The following is a 20421-nucleotide window of genomic DNA, read 5'->3' as shown; positions in this document are numbered from 1 at the left end:
TAATAAAAACGTGAAGTGTCATATTTGAATAAAATTTGTACCAGTTCTTACGTTAGCACAAATTAGTGATTCAAGTGTAAAAATGGTATTACCAACTCAATTGAATGTAGCGAATAGGCTGCATACGAATAGTCAAATTGAATAAAGCTATCGACAAAACCTCAGATTACTACTGGTCATTGATAAAGTGTAAACATCCACCATCACACATTCCGGATGTGATTACGGATATGGAAGTTGATCCGGATGTTCTGCGTGTGAACTCATAATTCTACTCACCTTTGTCACTTCCCGTTAACGTTGATAAAATTAGATAAGCAAACAGAATTTCATTTTTTGTTTTCATAAATATAATTCCTCAACAAATCACACAGGTTTATTTACAGAAAAATCACAAAAAACACATGAGCACATGGATCAATTGTTTTCAATCAATCGGAACTCCTCCCAGATTATTTTCTCTGCATACACTTTCTTGAAGTACATGTTATTACAGTAAACGCCACCATAACATTTAGCATGATCAATTAAAAGTAATTTCAGTATTTTCAATAGTTTACTTACTGCTGCTTTCTGTGTTTATAGTTCCATTGCTGTTCAGCCAATGTCCTAGATAATTATTTGCATTCCCTAAAATGCAATCAAGCTCCTCCGATTCAACCGAATTTGCCATGTTAATTCTGTGCACCTCATTTATCCCATCCTCAACTAGAACGTTGTCACTTGCCGATCCCGTTGCACTCGGTTGGTAAGCGCCCCCTACTCGATACCGCTTAAATTTTTTGCGTTTCCTGCCACCACCTGATGATGATGCCGACGATGCCGGCATATCCACAAATGCAGCCAACATCCGCTTAGTCTTAATAATATCGTCATTGCGGGCACTGATAACTGAATCGATTTTTTGTTTTGCGATCAAACTCTCTGCTTCCGCAGTACCTTCGACTGCCACAGCCAATCTGGGCAGACAGCCGACCAGGCCGTGCCAAAAGAAGCTCGAGTAAAGGAACAGCACTAAACCCAGCTGTACTGAACTGATTACGGATGATTTTCGAAACGCTTTCCGCTCGTCACCGACCATAGCTAGTCTCGTTGATCCGCGAAGTTATATTGTGCGTATTTGTTTACTTTCTTCATCAATAGTGCCTTATTCACTTCTGCATAAAAATTTGCTCACGGATTCTCGTAGCTACGAGCCACGAAAACTCTTGCGCTCCACTCATTTTCCTTCGAGCCACGTATTATTTGATCATCGGCCACTTATAGACGCATCGCGTTGACGAACCACTGCGGTCGTATTTCTGCACTGCGGCTTAGCAGCTGAAACAAGGCTCACTTTTCGCTTATCAATTAATCGTTATCGAATTGTAACTGCTTATCTTAACACACTCCAAGTCCCGAGCCACAGAGCTTCTGTATCTACCGTTGCCTTTTGTGTTTGATTATTATTATACGCTATTCCATCAGTTTCATACCCAAAAGTTAATCACTTATCCACGGAAATACGAAGAAGCATGGCTATCCCGTTGATACATTTATTGCCCAACTCTGACGCACTTACTCAAACTTGCCTAATTCGTGTGACGTTTCACCATTTATCAAATTAGTCCCTTCAAAAGTACCCAATGCCAAATCAATGCGAATTAGTTGAATTGTATTTCGTAGCTAATTAGGGTTTAGTAATTTCCTTTCGAGCGCGATAAATAAACCTGTTCGCCTCGCAAGAAAGATTTTAAAACAATGAAGCAATAGTTGAGCCACACCTGCAGTTCCCATCGACACCTTCTTATCGACTGACAACGAAACACAAACGATACCACGGACTGCCAGCGCGTGGTCGGTTTATCTCGTCGCAATACGACCGAATTAACGCTGATCGGCAGCTAATCGCTTTTCGAGTTACGCGGTCGTCTATTTCTATTGAGAGAAGAGAGAAAATTTGGAAAACAGTTAAAGGTTGTTCAACTTTAAAGCACTGGAACTGGTCGGTCCGGCCATTGAAGAGTACAGTTTGCACCGTACTGTCTAAAGAATCTGACTAAAGAAAAGACATTGGAGCTCAGTCACTCGCGGCCTCCTGTCATCATTAAACCTGATTTGCTCAACGATGATTGTTGTGCGTGACTCTGTTCAAAGTTGCTAGGAAAAGTTCGAACAATATTTTTTCGAGTTCAACGTTTGGACGATTTTATGAACTGTACGATACAAATTTGATTGCCTGGTGTTTTCGTTAGGCAGCACGGATCGATTTCATGATGATACGATGATATTTGTTGCCGTTTGCTAGCAGTCAATATTTTCTCCCGCGTTGATCGACTGATACTCCGCAAGTATTCGAGCAAAAGATTCAGATGGTTTCATCGAGATTCATGCGCATTTGGTTTCGACGAACCGAAAATGAGTTACCTGTCACTTCTTTAGTCAGATTCTTTAGTACTGTCGTTCGGGTCACCGTGACCTTCCAATCTTCACTCTAATTGTACAGCGGAAGTCTCTCCTAGTCAGAGTCTCTGCCCAGTCAGAGTCCATTCACAACTTCCATTCAAATACGGCATGGTACTGTCATCCTTGAGTAGCGCTGTACAGTTTCAAGTCTATAAAGAACTATCAAGAACTTGTCTTCGCTCAACATCGATCAGGCCGAACCATCTAGTACATTAGTCCCCTCTGTATTCCTGGTGTCGGTCGGGTCCCTGAAGAGAACAAATTTCGTCGCATTACCGTCCGGCATCCTCGCAACGTGGCCGGCCCGTATATGTGATGCGAAGCTTTCGCTAAGAATAATTCTCGTTTCGACACCAACTCGTGAAATCACACTTTCAATGGCGCTGTTGAAAGTGACATGTCGGATAAGCTGTCATTTTCACTCAAGTCACGTTTATTGGTGCTAGTCAGGGACTCAATAGGTACCATGAAAAATATGCTTACTTACTTATTGGTCCATACCCGCGGGTCTAGCAGAACAAAAGGATAAAATCAGAGCATGCCGACTGGCGACGGTTTCCCTCCGCCTCCAAGGCTCACCTGTTGCTAGAATAGCTTCTCGGCAACAGCGGGGATCGTTGGGTAAAAGCTGCGTCTTCATGTTTCACTGGGTATATGTGTTCTTCGTTCTGGTTGCGGATCCCAATCAAGGTGAATGAGTGTAGATCTCGTTCGTTCGTTCCTCTCCTCAAGTTTTGACCGATACACTGATACACGTTCAACGATGGATTTCCTCGTTGGATATCCAGGCCACTAGACACGAATGATATATCGCAGACAGCGATTATTATATACCTCTCCCCAACCAGATGCACCACGTTTCGTTTTGGAGTGTAGAGTGATTCGGTTTGAGCTTGAGTTTGAGTTCGTAGACTTACTAAGGCCCCCGGCCTTCCTGATCCCTGTGGCCATATCAAGCTTGGTACCAGCATGGTGCGTTGTTTGAATAACAAGATATTGCAAGGTTTTCGCCTGCTCTATTGTCCCGCTGTTGTGAAATTATTGGGATTGCCAGTGTTCACTCACTACCATAAACTTATCATTAAGCTGTGTTAGCCATTCGATCGTTAGAGGACTCTAGGACAATCAATTTTATTAAAACAATATCTAACTCGCACCCATTACCGCTCATCTTCCTAAAAGCTAATCATACGACTGCTCTCTTCATTTTACTTTCTTTCTCTCTATGTCGTTATTCTCTCTGCTCTCATTCCCTACAGACACGAAATAGGCTATGGAGTTTTACTTGAAACTAAGATCAACATTTGCTGTTTTATTCTCATTTTACTGCTTTTCTGTTTCGTGTTTTTCTTTTTTCCAGTTCTGTGTTTCCACTTTTTGTTACGTTTATGCTTATTTCCTGTACCGTATTTTTGGTTTACGCTCTCACTTTTCTTGCATTTTTCCCCTTTATCTCTCAATTTCTTTTTTTCTTGTGCCGTGTTCCCTGTTACATAATTCCGTTATTTTTTGTTTTCTCTGCCTCTGTTTTTTTCTCATGGTTTAAACCGCCCCATCGACATCTCTATATTGAGCTGCAGTGAAAGTCAGCGACAGCATGTCCTGGGCTTAAAATTTGACAGCGGGCCCAAATCAAACTGCTGGCGGTCGAGTGAAACGAAGTGATGGAATGCTATTTCATTTTCGCTCACGTTGAGATGTTGGCTACAAAAGCATGGTTGTCTGTCAAGGGGTGTGGTTTAAACTGATTTTTTGTTAGTTTTTCCGTCTTTTCTCTTTTTCCTTTTTTCGCTTCCAATTTTCGTCTTTTCCAACTCATTTGATCTCTTTTCCTCCTTGCTTTTCGTCTCCATCTTTTCCGGTTTTCCTCTTTTTGGTGGTCCATTTTTTCATCTTTTCTGTCTGCGTTGTTTAGCGCTCCCTTTTTTGTTTTCTTTTCGGTTTTTGATTTTTTTCACTTCCGTATTACGTCTTTTTCTCTTTAGTCCTTTCTTCCATTTTTCTTTTTTGTGCTATTTTCCGTTTTTCATCCATCTTTCTCTGGTTTCTCTTGATCTTTATTCCGTATTTCATATCTGTCCGTCCATTTTTTCCATTTTTCTGTCCGTTGTTTTCCTTTCCTCTGTTCCTTTTTTTCTTATTTTCCTGTCCCAACCCGTCCTGTTTCGTCCGTTTTTGTCTTTTTCTACTGTTTTTCCTCTTTTCCTGTCTCTTTTTGACGTAGGACTACGTCTTTGTTTACTATACTGGGACTGGGTAGCACTTTGTGAAAACGAAAATAGAAGTGCAACGTTTGAATGAAAGATTTCAAATGCTAATAACTACTAAACTACTGAACGAAACTGAACAATTTATATGTCGTTGGATAGATAAAATGACCAGCAATTTTTTAGGGGGGTAAGAGAGCAATTTTAAGGGGTGTTAGAGGGGGGGCTCCTATACAAATGAAACACCTCTTTCCCCTCTTTAGGACGTTGGGGGGGGGGCATACAAATAATATACAAGTTTCATCATAACTCGAGAACTATTCGAGCAAACGGAACCAAAATTGGCTTGTGGGGGTTTTTGGAGGTAAGATGTTTTTCTATGGTGTACTGAGACCTTTTCTTCTTTTAAGAAGGGGGGCTCCCATACGAATGAAATACAAATTTCCTCGTAACTCTAGAACTAATCAAGCAAATGGAACCAAATTTGGCATGTGGGGTTTTTTGGAGGTACAGGGATACCTCGATATAAGACAACCTCTTTATAAAACAACCTCGATATAAGACCCTTTGATATAGTTGGTAACGACACCTGAGCCAATTTTTGAATCCAAAAATGGCTCCATAAAGATGTTCATTATTTTTAAATAATGCTAAAAATTGTACAAAACTAATAGCTCAAACAATAATAAATAGTTCGAAAAACGTAAACACACAACACAGAGCAAAATTGGCGAGTGCTAATGCAAAAATGCTGGAAAAAATCATGTTTCGATATAAAACAATTTCGATATAAGACAACTTTTTAAAATTATAAATTGTCTTATATCGAGGTATCCCTGTATGAATTTATTTTATGATGATTTGAGACCCCTCACTTCGGTGGTAGGAGGATAAGGACTCTCATACAAATGAAACATAAATTTTTGCGTATGTGCCATATTTTCTGCTAAGCATATTTTCTGGTAAGCTGCGAAAGTAAACTAGTAAAACCCTCTCGGAGAAAAATACAGTGAATCGACGCCGCTAACTTATGTGCCTGTTGCCATTCATGTCAAAAGAGAAGGATATTCGAATGGCACGTCATATTTGCGATGAACGTGCTTTGGCTTTAATGTTATTTGTAACCAATGACCCTTTTAAAGGCCACAAGCGAGAGTAAGTAAGATTATTTAAATAAGTCAAGCCACGCATAATCATATTCAATACAATAATCTGTGGGCTGGTCATTCATTACTATTTCAACCTTTATGATGCACACAAATGATTTAAAAAAAATCTCTATGGTTGGTTGCAGGCATTGTACCTATGAACCACCGTCCTCGTATTTTTAAAGCCACCATTGCATTTAATGAAGAATTGAATCTGAATATTTCGCTCTTCTCTTTTAAAGATTCACTTAAACAATGGCACTCACAGATTCTTATAAACATACTTATGCCAGAAATGCAGTTTACATTAGTCTTTGATCTAATGATCTGATATAGGTTTACGTCGCCCTTTCGTACAACCCTTAGGGCTGTATACCTTATAGTTTTTTGTCATTTTCTGTCCCGTCACGACTTTTTTGGTTTTTTTCGGTCCCGATTCCCCTTTTTTAGCTTTTCTATCCCGTTTTCTTTTTTGTCTGCTTCATTCTTCCTTTTATTATGCCCTGCTTTTCTTTCTTTTCTATTACGTTCTGTTTTTTCCGATCTATTTTGCCTTCCGTTTTCATTTTTATCCCGTTTTTTCCCCTTTTTATGTTCTTGTTTCTTCATTTTATTGCTACCTTATTTTCTCTTTTTCTTTCTTCCCTATCTATCCCACCTTTTCTCATTTTCCCCGTTTTATCCCTTTTCTGTCCAGTTTATCCGGTTTCCTTCCTCTTCTTTATAGTTTTCCTTATTTTTTGTTCACTTTTTTGCCTAATTTTCCGTTCCGTTTTCTTCATTTCCACTTTTTTTCTTTATTTAAGACCCGTTTTTCCCTCCATTCTGTCACGTTTTTTCTTTCGGTTTGCTTTTTTTTCATGCCATATTTTTATTCTTTTTCTCTCGCATTTTTCTAATTTTTTCTATCCCGTTTGTTCATTTTTGATCACGTTCTGCATCGCGCATTTCTCCGTTTTTCCCCCTTCTGTCCCATTTTTCCTTTATTTGCTTCTTTTAACCCTCTAACGGGCAATATCGTAAAAACGATGCGATCGAGCAAATGATTACTTTATCATGAAAGTACACTCAAAAGACGCTCGAGTGTTGATTTTCATGGGAAAATATTTATCTGGAGGACCGCTAGGTTTGAAATACAGCCCGGACTCGATTATCCGGGTGACAATTTTTATTTTCAGCCCGGATAATCGAATCACCCGGATAATCGAATCATCATTTTTGGTACAAAAAAATTTTAGGCATGTCAAGTTTTTTGACTTTTAGGTATCAGAAATGTTTTATTTATTATTGATCTCTCTTCCCAAAAATCAGAAAATTCCTTTCTTACGATTTTTTCCACTGATAATTTTTTTTGGTACAATATTATTTTTTGTATGTTATGTTTTTTAAGTATTATAAACGTTTTTTTATTATTGATCAACCTCCCCTAGAGTCATAAAATTCCTTTTTTGCAATTTTTTTATTGATTATTACGATGATGATGATGATGGTAATGGTGATGATGATGATGATGATTTTTAAGTAAAAGAATTGATTCCATCATCAAAGGATTTATTTTTGTTTTGTTCGCCGATAAAAGGAATATAAGAAAGGAATTTTATAGCTTTAGGGAGGTGTATCAATACTTGTTAAGTTGGAATCATCATGTAGCATGAAAACTATAACATTACGACTTAAAATAAATCGACGAAAAAAAATAATTTTTTTTCACCCGGATAATCGAGTCTAAAAACCCGGATAATCGAATCCCCGGATAATCGAATCCCCGGTTAATCGAATCCCCGGATAATCGAGTCCGGCCTGTAGTACAATTTTTCTTTTTAGTTTTTCATGCCTTGCCTAACGCTCTACCCAAATATTTTTTCAGTTCAAATATATCACCAAATTGAAAAAAAGCATGTAAATTACTCATAGGAAAAATTTGAGATCGAACATTTTGTTCTAGATGTCCTTTTTCTTCAATCGTAAAAAAGGGAATATTCGCACCATAATTTTTTCGGGATTTTTCGGAATTCTTGTTTTTGAAAGATGACGGCCTACAGACGGTCTTACCCGTTAGAGGGTTAAGAGCAGCAGGAGACGAAAGTCCGTCTAAATTCATCGGTCATCTGCCTGTATCTAAATCAATCTGTAAACTCAACGACGCGTATGAGGTGCTTTTTCAGATCACCTTTCGCCGTCTATCGACGCTAGTTCTGTGGATGGGCGATTGACAACGGACCAAATCTTTGTGTTGTGATAGACCCTCCAAAAGTGACGCGAATATCAAGTCCTTTCGCACTACCTATTCACAGATTTCATGGCCCCCTACGATACTATCCATCATGAAGAGCCTCAGGTGAAAAGCTATGGAAAATTATGGACGAAGACAATTTTTCCAGGAAGTTGACAAGACTGATTAAGCCAACACGGATGGTGTACAGTGCTCTATGAGGATGTCGGGTTGGATTAGTGGTTAATACGTCTAAAACCAAATACTCGTTAGCAGGAGCGAAACGAGCGCGATCGAGCACGCCTATGCACCAGTGTGGTAGTCGATGGGCACGAATTTGAGGTGGTTGACGAATTTGTATACCTCGGGTCGTTGAAGACTTCGGATAACAACGGCAGCAGAGAAATACGCCGACGAATTCTTGTCAGAAGCAAGTAAGTAAGTAAGTAAGTAAGTAAGTACTATCTGTAAATATGCTAACAATTGTAAACTGTTTGCACTAAGTTGTGCGAATCATGAGATATGAACATTTTAGCCATAACTCAGGAACAACAAAAAATATTATCATGCAAATTTGATCAGTAAAGGATTAAAAATTAATAAAGAACAAAATTTTTAAAATCAATTTACTTTACTTAACTTAAAGTTGAACTTAAAAATGGGATTGTATTGGTTTTAAATTTGGCTTGAAACTAGACTAAACTTGGAGTTGAAATCGGACTATAAAATTATACTTGACATTGAACTTCAAATCAAAGTTTAAATTGGACTTGAAATGGAACTTAAAGTAGCAATTGAAATTGGATCTGAATTGGATTTAAATTGCACCTGGAATTCTGTTTGAATTGGACATGAAAGAAGACTTAAAATTGGACTTGAAATCGGTGTTAAAGTTGTGCATTAAATTAGAATTAAAATTGAGCTTATTGTATTAGGCTTGAAATCGAAACTTGATTCCAAATTGGATCTATTTTACCGTAATTAATTTACTTACCGCAAAAATAATAGCTGCTTAAATTGTAAATTGCGGATCTCTGGGCACAGAAATTATTTTGTTTTATCCTAAATTTTATAGTGAAGGAGGGGCACGCCAGTGCCATGCTTAGGCTGGCACCACTACGGTGATAAGATATATCGTACAAGAAACGGATATTACCATAGGCGGTTCTTTCTTCAACTAGAGAGTCAGTCCAGGCTCTCTTGTGCCGCTCGCAAATTTATTTAAGGTGAAATGAGTCCTCATTGATTTTGTGAAGTTCAAAAGCAGTTTTGCTGTTTGAAATCAAAATTCTGTTAATAAAAATGTATTCACTGTGGTCAGATTGACAAGAAGAAGGCAGTGAATAGATTTTTAAAAACAGAGTCCCTGTTTTGGGCCCAAAAACTGCTCCCGAAATTTGGCTTTCCGACGAAAAGTTAATGTTGCTCATTTCCCTTCAAGGCCCGCGTTGTTAGGGTCAATCATCGCGTTGAAGCCACCAAAGATTTGAATGTCTTCCTTTGGGAATTTCTCAGCCGCACTGTTCAGCTATCTGTAGAAACTCTCTTTATAATAGTCGAAAGAAATGGTACCTATAAGAAGTAATGAAACAAAGTTGTCTATCATAGTATCCTCAGGGTAGAACAAGAAGAGGAAAAAAGTGGAAGATTAAATGATAGCAGCATCATTTGTAGCACGCTTGTTGGGTTCCTACTTCTGTGCATTTTGCGAAGATAGAAGAAACAAATTTTTAATACGAACCAATGCAGATACTTTTGATTCTTGCAAAAAAAATTTAATCACAAGGTACTTCGGATTCATTAAAAAAATTGATGTAAAAAGAACAGATCCTTTATTCTGCCAGTATAACTGAATACTAAGGCACTAGCCGTTATAAAGTATTTACCTAAATAGACGACACGTTGGCATCAACAGAGAGGTTCGAGGAGGGTGGCGTAGACTCCGTTCGTAACGCAGCCAAACGTTTTTCGATTTCTTTGTCGAAATCGTTCAACTGAGCCAAAGTTGCTTGTGCTGCTGGAACAGTAGATGGTTGGGTAAGCCCATGCGGAGGTATGATGTTGCTCTCAGCTAGCTTCAAATCAATCAGGTCCGAAAGCTCCTTTTCCAGTTCAAGCTCGTCAATATCGGAATTAGGAACCGTGCTAATCATGGCTTGCATCTCGTCCTGTTGATCCATAATCTGTAAGAATTGTAGAAAATTAAACACTTTCGTGTCTTTACAAATTAAGCGGACTATTACCTCCTTCATTTCGGCGAGAGTATCATCTACACTATCCAGAGTAATGCCGGAACTGGCGAAAGCATTCTTAAGAGCATTTGAGCCAAGCTTGTAGGCTTCGATGACGTTTTGATCACTTTGCGAATCGTGAATCCTAGAGAGCATCGTCTGAACGTTTTCCAACACATTAAGTTTTTTCTCCATGTTCTTTTCCAGCAAATGCTTCTTCTTCAGATTCGATTTCGCCAACTGTTTCTTACCCTCGCGAATATTGTCCTTTACGACTGACAGAGCATCCGAAATTTCCTGCTCTATTTTATCAATCATCCTTAGTAAATCTCTTTCAGTTTGCTCCAAATTATAGATGGATCGCTCAATATCAGTAATTGGCAAAGCTTTTGTTCCTGGTACTGCAAATTTTAAAATAACTTTCTTTTTATCAATCTCTCCATTTGGATGCTGCTCGACAAACACTCGTTGCTGACAAACCATGCGTTGCAAAATAAGATCTAGACCTTCCGAGCTTATACCGGAACTATTGATTGATTGGTGTAAATCATTTTTTGAAATCAATACATTATGTTTATGTTGTTCTTTTAAAAGCTTATCTAACAAATTGCATTGTTCCTACAAGGAAATATGTTTATCTGCTTTGATACTTCAGTTAATACCCATAGTACTAATACCTCAACAACTCCAGTGCATATAAATTCCAAGCTCTCATCCTGTGCACTTCCAACCAGCTTCTCTTTCATGGCACTGAATCCCCATTGTAGAGGCCGCTTCATCAGCACATCGACTGCCCAACCGCTCCAGCTTTCCTTCGGGGTTTTCCAAAAACAGTCGCCAGCGACAAGTTTCCCTTCCCTCACCATATCCTCAAAAACTGTCGATAAACAGTAGGGACTGGTTCCCTTTCGCCTAAACACTCGCTTCAGTTCAACGATTGAAACAGCACCGGAACCTTTGTGCAAGCAATAGTTGTGAATCATTTCCTTCCAAAATTTCATTTTGGAATCATAGTTCTCCGGGTTGACGGAACGGACGCGAAATTCGGCCAGGTAGACTCCCATCCGTAGATCATCGCGCCATGCATCGGGGTAGAATGCATCGTCCAACACATACAACGATTGGCTGGATTGTACAACAGATTTACGTGACATTGTAAATTATAATAGGATCAGAGTTTTGCTAAATTTTCGCTAAATTTGAAAATAATTTTAATGAATATCAATCATTTATGAATTGTTTTTGTTTTCAACTTTTGTAGATACCAATTTGTTAGAGATATGCGAAATAAATGTGGCGGGATTGTGCCAAGGTTGCCAGCAGTGTTACCACCAAGGTTACCACAGGTCAAATTTACACGGAGAAAAATGTGGCTAGTTTAAAACAACCATAAATTTGGTTGAAGCCCAAACTAAATTTTTGAATACGTTAACATCGGAATTTGTTTAAATTAAATTCACTAATAGGCGTTTTTGACAAGCTATCACCCGCTTGGAGGCGCTGCATAAAAAAGTGATGAAAAGTAAAATCGCTGTCAAACTCCATACATTTTTAAAAAAAAGCTGAAATAAAATGCAGGTTTTGATTAACCTTTTCAATTGTCAGGATTTTAGATAGCGTATTGCGCTCTTCGCACTCAATTGGACTGCACAGTTATAAAGTGCAACGTTCAAAACTGTGATGAAAAGTGTGCTACTGATAATATCGCTAGTAATCTTATATCGATAATACCATCAAACTTTATCGTCACGGAACAGTATCGAAAATTGGAGGGTTTAAAATGAAATCTTCTTCTTGGCTTGTTATTATTTTAACATTTTTGTTCTATTTCTTACGTATTTACGCTTATACTGTCATATTATCGTTATTAATTATTAACGATAAGAAAACTTTATCAATAATCGTTATAGATTTTGATCGGCATTTCCCATCATTACAACTCTCCCATCTGAGCTGACATTTGATTTAGCAGTGGCGCCAGTACCAGTTGTACGAAAAGCAAATAGTATTTAATTTTTCATTTATTTCATATATGCTGCATATTTGTTCAAATTATGAATTATGCACGGAATTGTGTATTTAGAAACTATTTTTATATTATTCGTAGCGTCGATAACAACTCTACGTAAGCATTAGAATTCAAATAGGAATCAACCAAGATTCATGGGTTTTTACCACGAAATTTTGGCAACTTTTCTCACCTACAAAATGTGTGACTGAACAAGTGTGCTCAAAATCCAACTTTCAATGCAAAGGGCAATAATATTGGAAGAAATTTGTTTATCTACGTTAAAATAAGTGAAAATATTCGAATTAATTAACTTTATGGCAGAAAAATGTTAATGTTTGATTTTGTACCGCATGAAGCAAAAGTACATAGAGTCAGCTGTAAAGTTTACATATCCTGGATAGAGCATCACCAATTATTTTCAGTCTTCAGTGCATTCCAATGTGTTTTCAAATGCTAACGGATTTATTTTCGTGATTAGCATCACTTGCGCCATTATAACCTATCAGTTCGTAAACATAAATACACTTGCGAAGCTCTAATAATCTCCCGAATCAGAAACAATATATATCAAATGAAAGGAAATGCATTTTCTTACCTTTATTATCCATTTTTATCATTCCCACTGTTGTTAATTCAGTAAAATATTACTTTTAAAGTTGAGCTCCATACAGGTGCCAGCAAACATTTTGGGAATTGCACTTTTTTTGTAGTTCCAATAATCACAACCAGGTAGCGAACGGTTGCTCTTAGTTTTGCTCGAATTCGCCTATCTAGTTGAAAGAAGCGACTTTTCCACATTATTTCAACTTTATTAACTCACATTGTTTCAAATTAAGTATCAGTTGTCGACCAACATTTGAAAGGGGCGGATAAGCCAACTGTCAAACAGAACGAGTGAGAGTTCGTTTTCCTATGCTGCTCCAGCAAGAAATAACTCTCACTCGTTCTGCTTGACAGTTGGCTTATCCGCCCCTTTCAAATGTTGGTCGACAGTTGATCCAAACTAAAAGTTTGCTTTTTTTCAACCATAAACTTGTTTATTTCAACCAAAATTTAGATTGCAAAGTGCAGTCAATTTTACCTGAATTCAAATTGAAGTGTTAGTTTAAATCAACCTAAACTGTTGGTATAAATAAACTAAATTTATGGTTACGCAAATACCAACCTTAAAAATAGCTCAAAACAAACTTGTTTTTAGTTTGAGTTTACCTCATCATCACTTTCGCTAGTTGTTGTTGACCGTGTCATTCGCGACTACGAAGCTGAAAAAGATTTTTAAGCCTGTTCGCACTTATACGAAATCCCATGCCGAACTGTCATTGTATGAATGATGAAAAACCTGATTTAATCCACCTAGTGGTGAAAGGAACCTTTGTTATACGGTCTTACTTGCTATTAGATAGAAATCGACAAGTCCTCGGAAAATAAATCATCTATTGGTTAAGATTGCGTGGTGCGTTTGTTTACATAAAATTTTTGGAAACTGAATAAGTTTACAAACTTTGAACGAAATAGAAGTACTGTAAAACGGGGAAACATTGATCAGTTCAGGAAAGTTGGCAGTAGTGGTTTATTTCACTTATTTATGCGAATGGTCCATTTGATCAATGTTACCCCGGTGATCAATGTTAGCCCGTTTTACGGCACTTATAGATTTTGATAGTACCTTTTCTTATGAAATTGCTGAGTAAGTTGTTACTAATGTGGGTAAATGCAAGTAAAAGTAAGTTGTAAGAAGAAATAATATTCTTTAACATATACATTGCGTAGTAAAGGTCTAGTTTATGAGTTTTTGAACTATGCATAATTTCCTGTCATGCCATTCTATCTGATTCACAATAATAAAGTTTTCTTGAATAAATTTCATCAATTTTTATTAACCTTCGGTTACTCACGCTGTTGTATTTTATACAACACGTGTAGGTTTTTGAACGCCATAGTGTTATAAAGTTACAAATCGTTGTTTATCTAACGTATATTTTTCAATAAACTTGTTATGAGAAAAATGTCATAATTATTCAATGCATTAATACGTTAAATTGTTGGGAAAATAGATCAGCATAAATCGACATTACAGAAACGAAGCTAGCAGCATTAAGGTGTACTGCAATTGGCCCCAACTGAAATTTTCTCTCGTTTCTTCATATGGAAAAATGGTGTCTGCATGCAGCAAAACTATCAGCAAATGTAAAATGTATAAAATGTATCCATCTGTTGGTAGTCGAGTAATTCGGGGTCAAAATCAGAGTCTTTTATGATCAAAGTTCAAAGTAGAGGGATATTATGTTCAGCAAAGTTGTGTATTTTTACTGTTTGCACAGCTTTGTAATACACAAAAAAGTCATATAACAATTACAAAAAGAGCTAAAATAGATAAACTGATTTTACAATTGCATATACCATAAATAAAATTTCTCTAACTTCGCTGAAGAGATAGAAGATTTCTGTCTTCAGCAAAATTTCTTGTAATGATATGCTCTAAAACTTTGCAGAGCATATCAATGTGTTATATTGAAACTGAAGAAAAATAATTTTTTTATTTCACTTTTAGGGGGATTAATCAAAATTTAAATTCTATCAGACGATAGAGCATTCAATTTCAAGAAACTCTCCCAAAGGTTTGATAAATGTCAAATGTCAAAAGTCTAATACGCACGTTTTCTTTGGTTTGGGCTATTGTGCGCGCGAGTAACCGTGTTACAAAAGTTGGCACGAGTGTTAATATCTTTTGACCGGTAAAACCAATTCTTATGAAATTTTGTATATATATTCGTAGTGTCAAAACCTCTCGTTTGATATAAAAATAATTGAAATTAGATAAATTATCTTGGTTAAAATCATTATAAATAATTGTTAATTTTGGTGTGGTGTATACGATTGCTCATAACTTTCAAATTAAACGTCCAATCAAAAAACCATTCAATAGTGATCTATCCGGCTATATTACCTGCCAAATGAAACTAATAGCGCATAAATCGGTTTGGCCATCTCTGAGAAACAGGCGATCATTTGAACCATGTCAAAACTGGTTTTTTAAGGCTAACTTTTAAACCACTTGTTTGTTTTCAATAAAACTTGGCACAATGTTTAGCAATAGTAAGAGCTTTCATTTGGTACTAAGATCGATGAAATTGATTGTGTGGTTCCGGAGAAAATCGTGTCACGTAGTTTTCACATTCTTGCTTATAACTTTTAAACGAAAAGTCGGACCACAAAACAGATAGCACAGCAATGTTCTCCACTATAATACCTTTCAAACAAAAGTAATAGCAGACAAATCGGTTCAGCCATCTCCGAGAAATAGGCGATAGAAAATAAGCAGCGCTCACACACATACACACACACACAGACATTGCTCAATTCGTCGAACCCTATCGATTGGTATATGTGACTCGGCCCTCCGGGCCTTAGATCACCTTTGTGTTTTTCGACCAATTCCTAAACCTTTGTTATATAGTATAACAAAGGTAAAAAGCAAAAATACTTCCCTCTTCTTTTTTCTCACATAAAAACCAAACAAATATCAGCAACTTCGTAGTCGCGAATTGACGGCAGTAAAAATGATTTCACAGGCTGCTCGCACATACAGGAAATCTCATTCTTTTCTCTCGTTTTTCCTCACGCAAAACCCTGAACATATTGCAGCACCGTACCGCCATCGCGAATTAATTGTTTTCCGAGCCGTCGCGTCGGTCGCATGTGAAAAGTTCGTTGAAAATAAATATTATAAGCATTTTGGTGTTTTTCGAAATAAGCTTTGGTGTGTAAAACGATAAAAACCTCGGTAGACCTTCTTTGTTCATCTGGTTCGTCGTGTGTGCGAATTGTGCGGAAAAATTTAGCTTGTTTTCTTTGGCTTAATAGCATCTGAGCTGTATACCGTGTGTACCCTCGCATAGGACCTCGTGTCTGTCGTGGTCCGATGCTGATTTGCGGCCTCGCTGCTGTTCGAGGTGAAAAGCAGAGTACCGTACCGCCGGTGTAGTTCCGCCTCCTGCTGAGCAGTGCTGTTACCCTTCGAAAGGGCCACTGGCTTTGCTGCCTGCTGCTGCTTCTGTTGCTGGACTATTTTGCTGCTAGGTATTTTATAACAGTAAGAAAAAAATAAGTTATAAAAGTAAAAGTTATTATTAATAGCTCAGTTTAGACTGCTTAATGTGATCATAATCTGACTATAATAGTCATTCTTTTTATAACCGTTTAAAAACTATCTATATTAGTTCTCGTTCTATCCACAATTAGCCCAATGATTACGAGTTGAAAACGCTGATACTATATTTATAACTGCTATTATTGAATACCTACTATTGATTGATCCGCACGCAACGCAAAGAAAAATAATTGGTGGTGGTGGTGACCATAGCGCTAGTCCCGTAATTGTCCTGCACGCCAACAGTTGCCTTCGAAGATTCTAGCACTTAGGCTCTGCTTTGCTTTTAGGTCAAATATCTCAAGTTAACCAACGTAATATCTTTTAGGGATTGAATATCAACAGGCGAAACCATGAAGATGAGTGGCCAGCAGTTATGCAAAAATGGGCATCAACATGTACATTACGAATGTACGAAGTTAATAATCTGGAGCAACGATCGTGTGAAATAATTTTGGAATTAGTGCCGACGCTTCGGAAACCCGACGGATATCAGTTGGCACGAATTGATTTCAATATAAAGTTCCCGACAAAAAACTCTGCACTGTTCGATAAATGGGATGTACTCGTCAAAACATTGAACCCTGTTTTCGTCGCAGATGTGACTGATAAAGCTGGGAAAGCTATCTTAAGTTTACTGGAAGGTGAACTGAGTGAAGGTAAACCCAGGTAACCAATAAGCATTAAAATAAGCAGTAAATCAGCCGTTAATTAGCATCCCTGGCGTTTTATACTGCAGGTTGTTGTTTATCAGCTTTTTGACTGCATAACTGTTGTAAATTGGCATCCACAATTCTATTTAAATTCTTCTTGTTGGTAATTAGCTGGAAATAAGCATTGTCAGCACTATAAGAGGGCTAGCAGTAAAGTAGCCGCATATTTTGCCAAAATAGCATTTAAGTAGCATTTAAGGCAACTTAAATGCTTATTGGCTTGCTTTTTAATTGCATTGGAAATGCTTATTGGTTACCTGGGAAGTATTTTTTATTTCATTCAAAACCATTTAAATTTCCGGATTTTGTCATACTCACGTTTCGGTGTAACAAAGTACGCAGCTATGACTAAATCGGATAATCATAAATACACAGATTAAATCCAGCTTTGTAGAGAAACTATAAGATAGGTTCATTCTACGTTGATTTGTGGTATTTATGGATAACCCTATCTTTCCATTCCTCTGGTAGCTATTTCGTATTCCAAATTCTAAAAATTAGCCGGTGCATACAAATGATCAGCTTTTCTGGTCCTGAGACCTATAACTAGGCACTAGGGGGTCGATTAAATTGGTCGTATATGTACAATCTGAGGCAGACTAAATTGGAGTTTACTGTACATTATATTACATTTTACACACATGACAGTACTGTATGATTATTTTGGTTTATTTCTAGATTGCCGGGACGCTGTGTTTTCGTTATTGTTACCTTACATTCTACCATGCTCGATTCGGACGCTCTCCGATAAGTCGAAGTGGAAACCCAGCTAGATCGAAAATCGTAATAGTTTCATTTTGTGGGTGCAGGACACAACTGACCTACAGTCGAAGGTAGAAGCTCACAAAAACTCGCGATGTAAGGATAGAGGAATGCCATCGTGTCCATTTGTGATCATCGTTGGACCTAATCTATCAAAGCTGGACTTGTTTATCGTATCCTTCGGAGACCCTTTTTCAAGCTTCCTACCTTTCTTAAAGCATTAGACATCTGTTTCAAGCTGTACAAAGTTTACAGCTTACCGTTTGCTGTAGAGTGTGCAGGATCGTGGAATCTGTTAAATCATATTATCTACGAGTTTCAACTTGAAAGCCCCTGTCGAACGAAAATACTTTCGATCAACGCCGTAGTTAACGCCAAATGGGAGGGTAGCTCCATTAATCAATATTTTCAACACGTTAAACGGATGCACGACCCTTTACATGGATACATGTGTATTCAAAACTGTGGTCGTTTACTTACGTCGCTGACTAGCCCACGGAATCACGTATCGCTTTGCAGAGAAAAAAACAACCTCAAAAACATGCCACCGAGTGTACAATCAATGATTTTAAACCACTATATAAAAACAATGATCATATTGGATTCGAAGTTGAGAATCATAACCATTTCAGAGAAAATAATACAAATGATATAAACCTCGATAGTCAGCCCTCTAGTTCTACTGTATAGTTAGCAACTGTTGATGCAAGCAGATTAAGCATGAGCATGACATTAAAGTGGTTGAGCGAAAATGGGTTGACAAGAAAAGTAGCATTTAACATAAATAAAGATATCAAGCAGAATATTATTCAGCCACTTAGTTCAATAATTAATAATTTACATATGACTGAAAATATGGCTAGTGAGTGTAGGGAGGTAGAGGTACTCGATATGGTGCTTGGAAATTTTGATTGTACATCAGAATACAAATTTATTCAGCAACTGAAAAAAATGAGTTATATGAAGACCCAACTTTCTTTAGTTTCAATAAGGCATTGTTATCTGCTGAACTGGCTAATGAAACAGTAATGTTTTGTGTATGCATCAGGGTTGTAAAGTAACTAATGTTTTTTTATATCATTTTAGGCTCATGAGAAAATACAAGGAGTACTTATGCCAGTGAAGTTTATGCTGAAAGCTTACTTAGAGTGTGAGGGAGTATACAATGCTATTATCATCAACCTAAAGCTGTCGAATGACGGAGTGATCCGCTCATTGACTGATAGATCCATCTGGCAGGAGCGAACTGCAGAAATGTGTTGCAGAACCGTTATTCCAATCAACATCTATTTTGACGATTTTACAACAAGCGATACATCCTCTTGCCATTCCAAGTCGACCTCTATTTGCGCCATTTATCTGAATGTACCCTGTTTCCTACATAACATTTTGACCGTAGGATTCGTCAAAAGCGAAGATAGAAAAAAGTTATGTGCTTTTCTATAGCCGTTAAAGCTAACTTCAAATTTGCACATGATTGTATCACTAACAGCTTCATTTTCCCAAAAGTTACATACGACGAAAATGCAACATATTTGAATCAATTCCAGTCTCAATATAATCAGTACATTGATTTCAATTATCATAATATTGATACAAAATCCATAGTATTTCTAAAATCTTTTGTCAAGTGTGAAGCAATATATAAAAGAGGTTCAATGTTTGTTTTGATTTCGAAAGAGATAGCCAAAATTTTGGAAATCTTTTTGAACATTGATAGTAAACTATTGATCCTATGTGAAAAGTTCCAAGTTGTCGGCTTCAAAGAGCATTTTCAGTCATATGAATTACGTGCACATACTTTAACCACAGACAAACAGACATAACTCTTGGAAGAAAAATCAACAAAAATTATCGTACCTCACATTTAGCCTGAACACTAGCACCATCTATGATCGACATTCCCAATTATCAAATAGCAATATGGGTGTCCATCGAAGAAGCAAGTATTTTTTATGGGGAATTCCCCTTCTTTCGTCAAAAAGCGCCACTTTGACCAAAACGGAGACATTCCCAACTAAGCCCAAATTTGAAATGACGGTTTTATCGGTACGATGAATGGAAAACGAGTGTTATGTCTGTTTGTCTGTGCTTTAACTGAGCTGGTGAATAATATTGAATTCTACTACTACTACTATAATAGTAGTTATAGTATGAATAAATATAAATATATAAATATATATAAATATATATAAATATGAAAAAAAAACAAAAAACTTTATTACAAGTGTAATGTCAATAATTTCATACACAGATAGAGATAATATACCAGTGTCATCTTAAAAATATCAAATTAATTTTTGAATCTGCGTTACATGGACGAAAAAAAGAAAAGACGACCAACATTTCAATAGAGTCTAAGTCCAACATGTAAACAAACCAAGTAATGGTTCTTTTTTGTATGCTGGCCACTGACCTAGCAAAAACGAATCCGCACTCGGTTTGTTTACATGTTAGACTTGGACCCTATTGAAATGTTAGTCGTCAAAAAGAAAATAGTGCCGATCTACTAAAATCCTTTATTTGTTCAATAAGTTTATTG

At 37.1% G+C, this 20421-nt stretch overlaps 2 protein-coding genes and 1 pseudogene across 2 annotated transcripts in view; 1 reads left to right on the top strand and 2 right to left on the bottom strand.

Annotated features, from left to right (window-relative positions):
- Positions 1–1081, bottom strand: part of LOC128735295 (uncharacterized) — a 30045-nt gene extending 28964 nt beyond the window's left edge. Inside the window, exon 1 of the mRNA XM_053829786.1 lies at positions 565–1081. Within this exon, the coding sequence (XP_053685761.1) occupies positions 565–1081 (517 nt within the window). The remainder of the gene's footprint in view (positions 1–564) is intronic.
- An 8774-nt stretch (positions 1082–9855) lies between these two features.
- On the bottom strand, positions 9856–11435 carry LOC128737320 (charged multivesicular body protein 7). Its single transcript, XM_053831937.1, has 3 exons — positions 10921–11435; positions 10256–10861; positions 9856–10195 (listed from the first exon to the last, which is right to left on the bottom strand). Exons 1-3 carry the CDS (start codon positions 11395–11397, stop codon positions 9899–9901), a joined length of 1380 nt encoding a protein of 459 aa, XP_053687912.1. The 5' UTR covers positions 11398–11435; the 3' UTR covers positions 9856–9898.
- Positions 11436–11534: 99 nt separating this feature from the next.
- Positions 11535–18973, top strand: LOC128735294 (uncharacterized; annotated as a pseudogene).
- The last annotated feature ends 1448 nt before the right edge of the window (positions 18974–20421 follow it).

Source organism: Sabethes cyaneus, chromosome 2 (assembly GCF_943734655.1).
Source record: "Sabethes cyaneus chromosome 2, idSabCyanKW18_F2, whole genome shotgun sequence".
Classification (NCBI taxonomy): domain Eukaryota; kingdom Metazoa; phylum Arthropoda; class Insecta; order Diptera; family Culicidae; genus Sabethes; species Sabethes cyaneus.
Note: the sequence above shows the minus strand (reverse complement) of the source record. Positions and strands in the feature narration are given on the sequence as shown.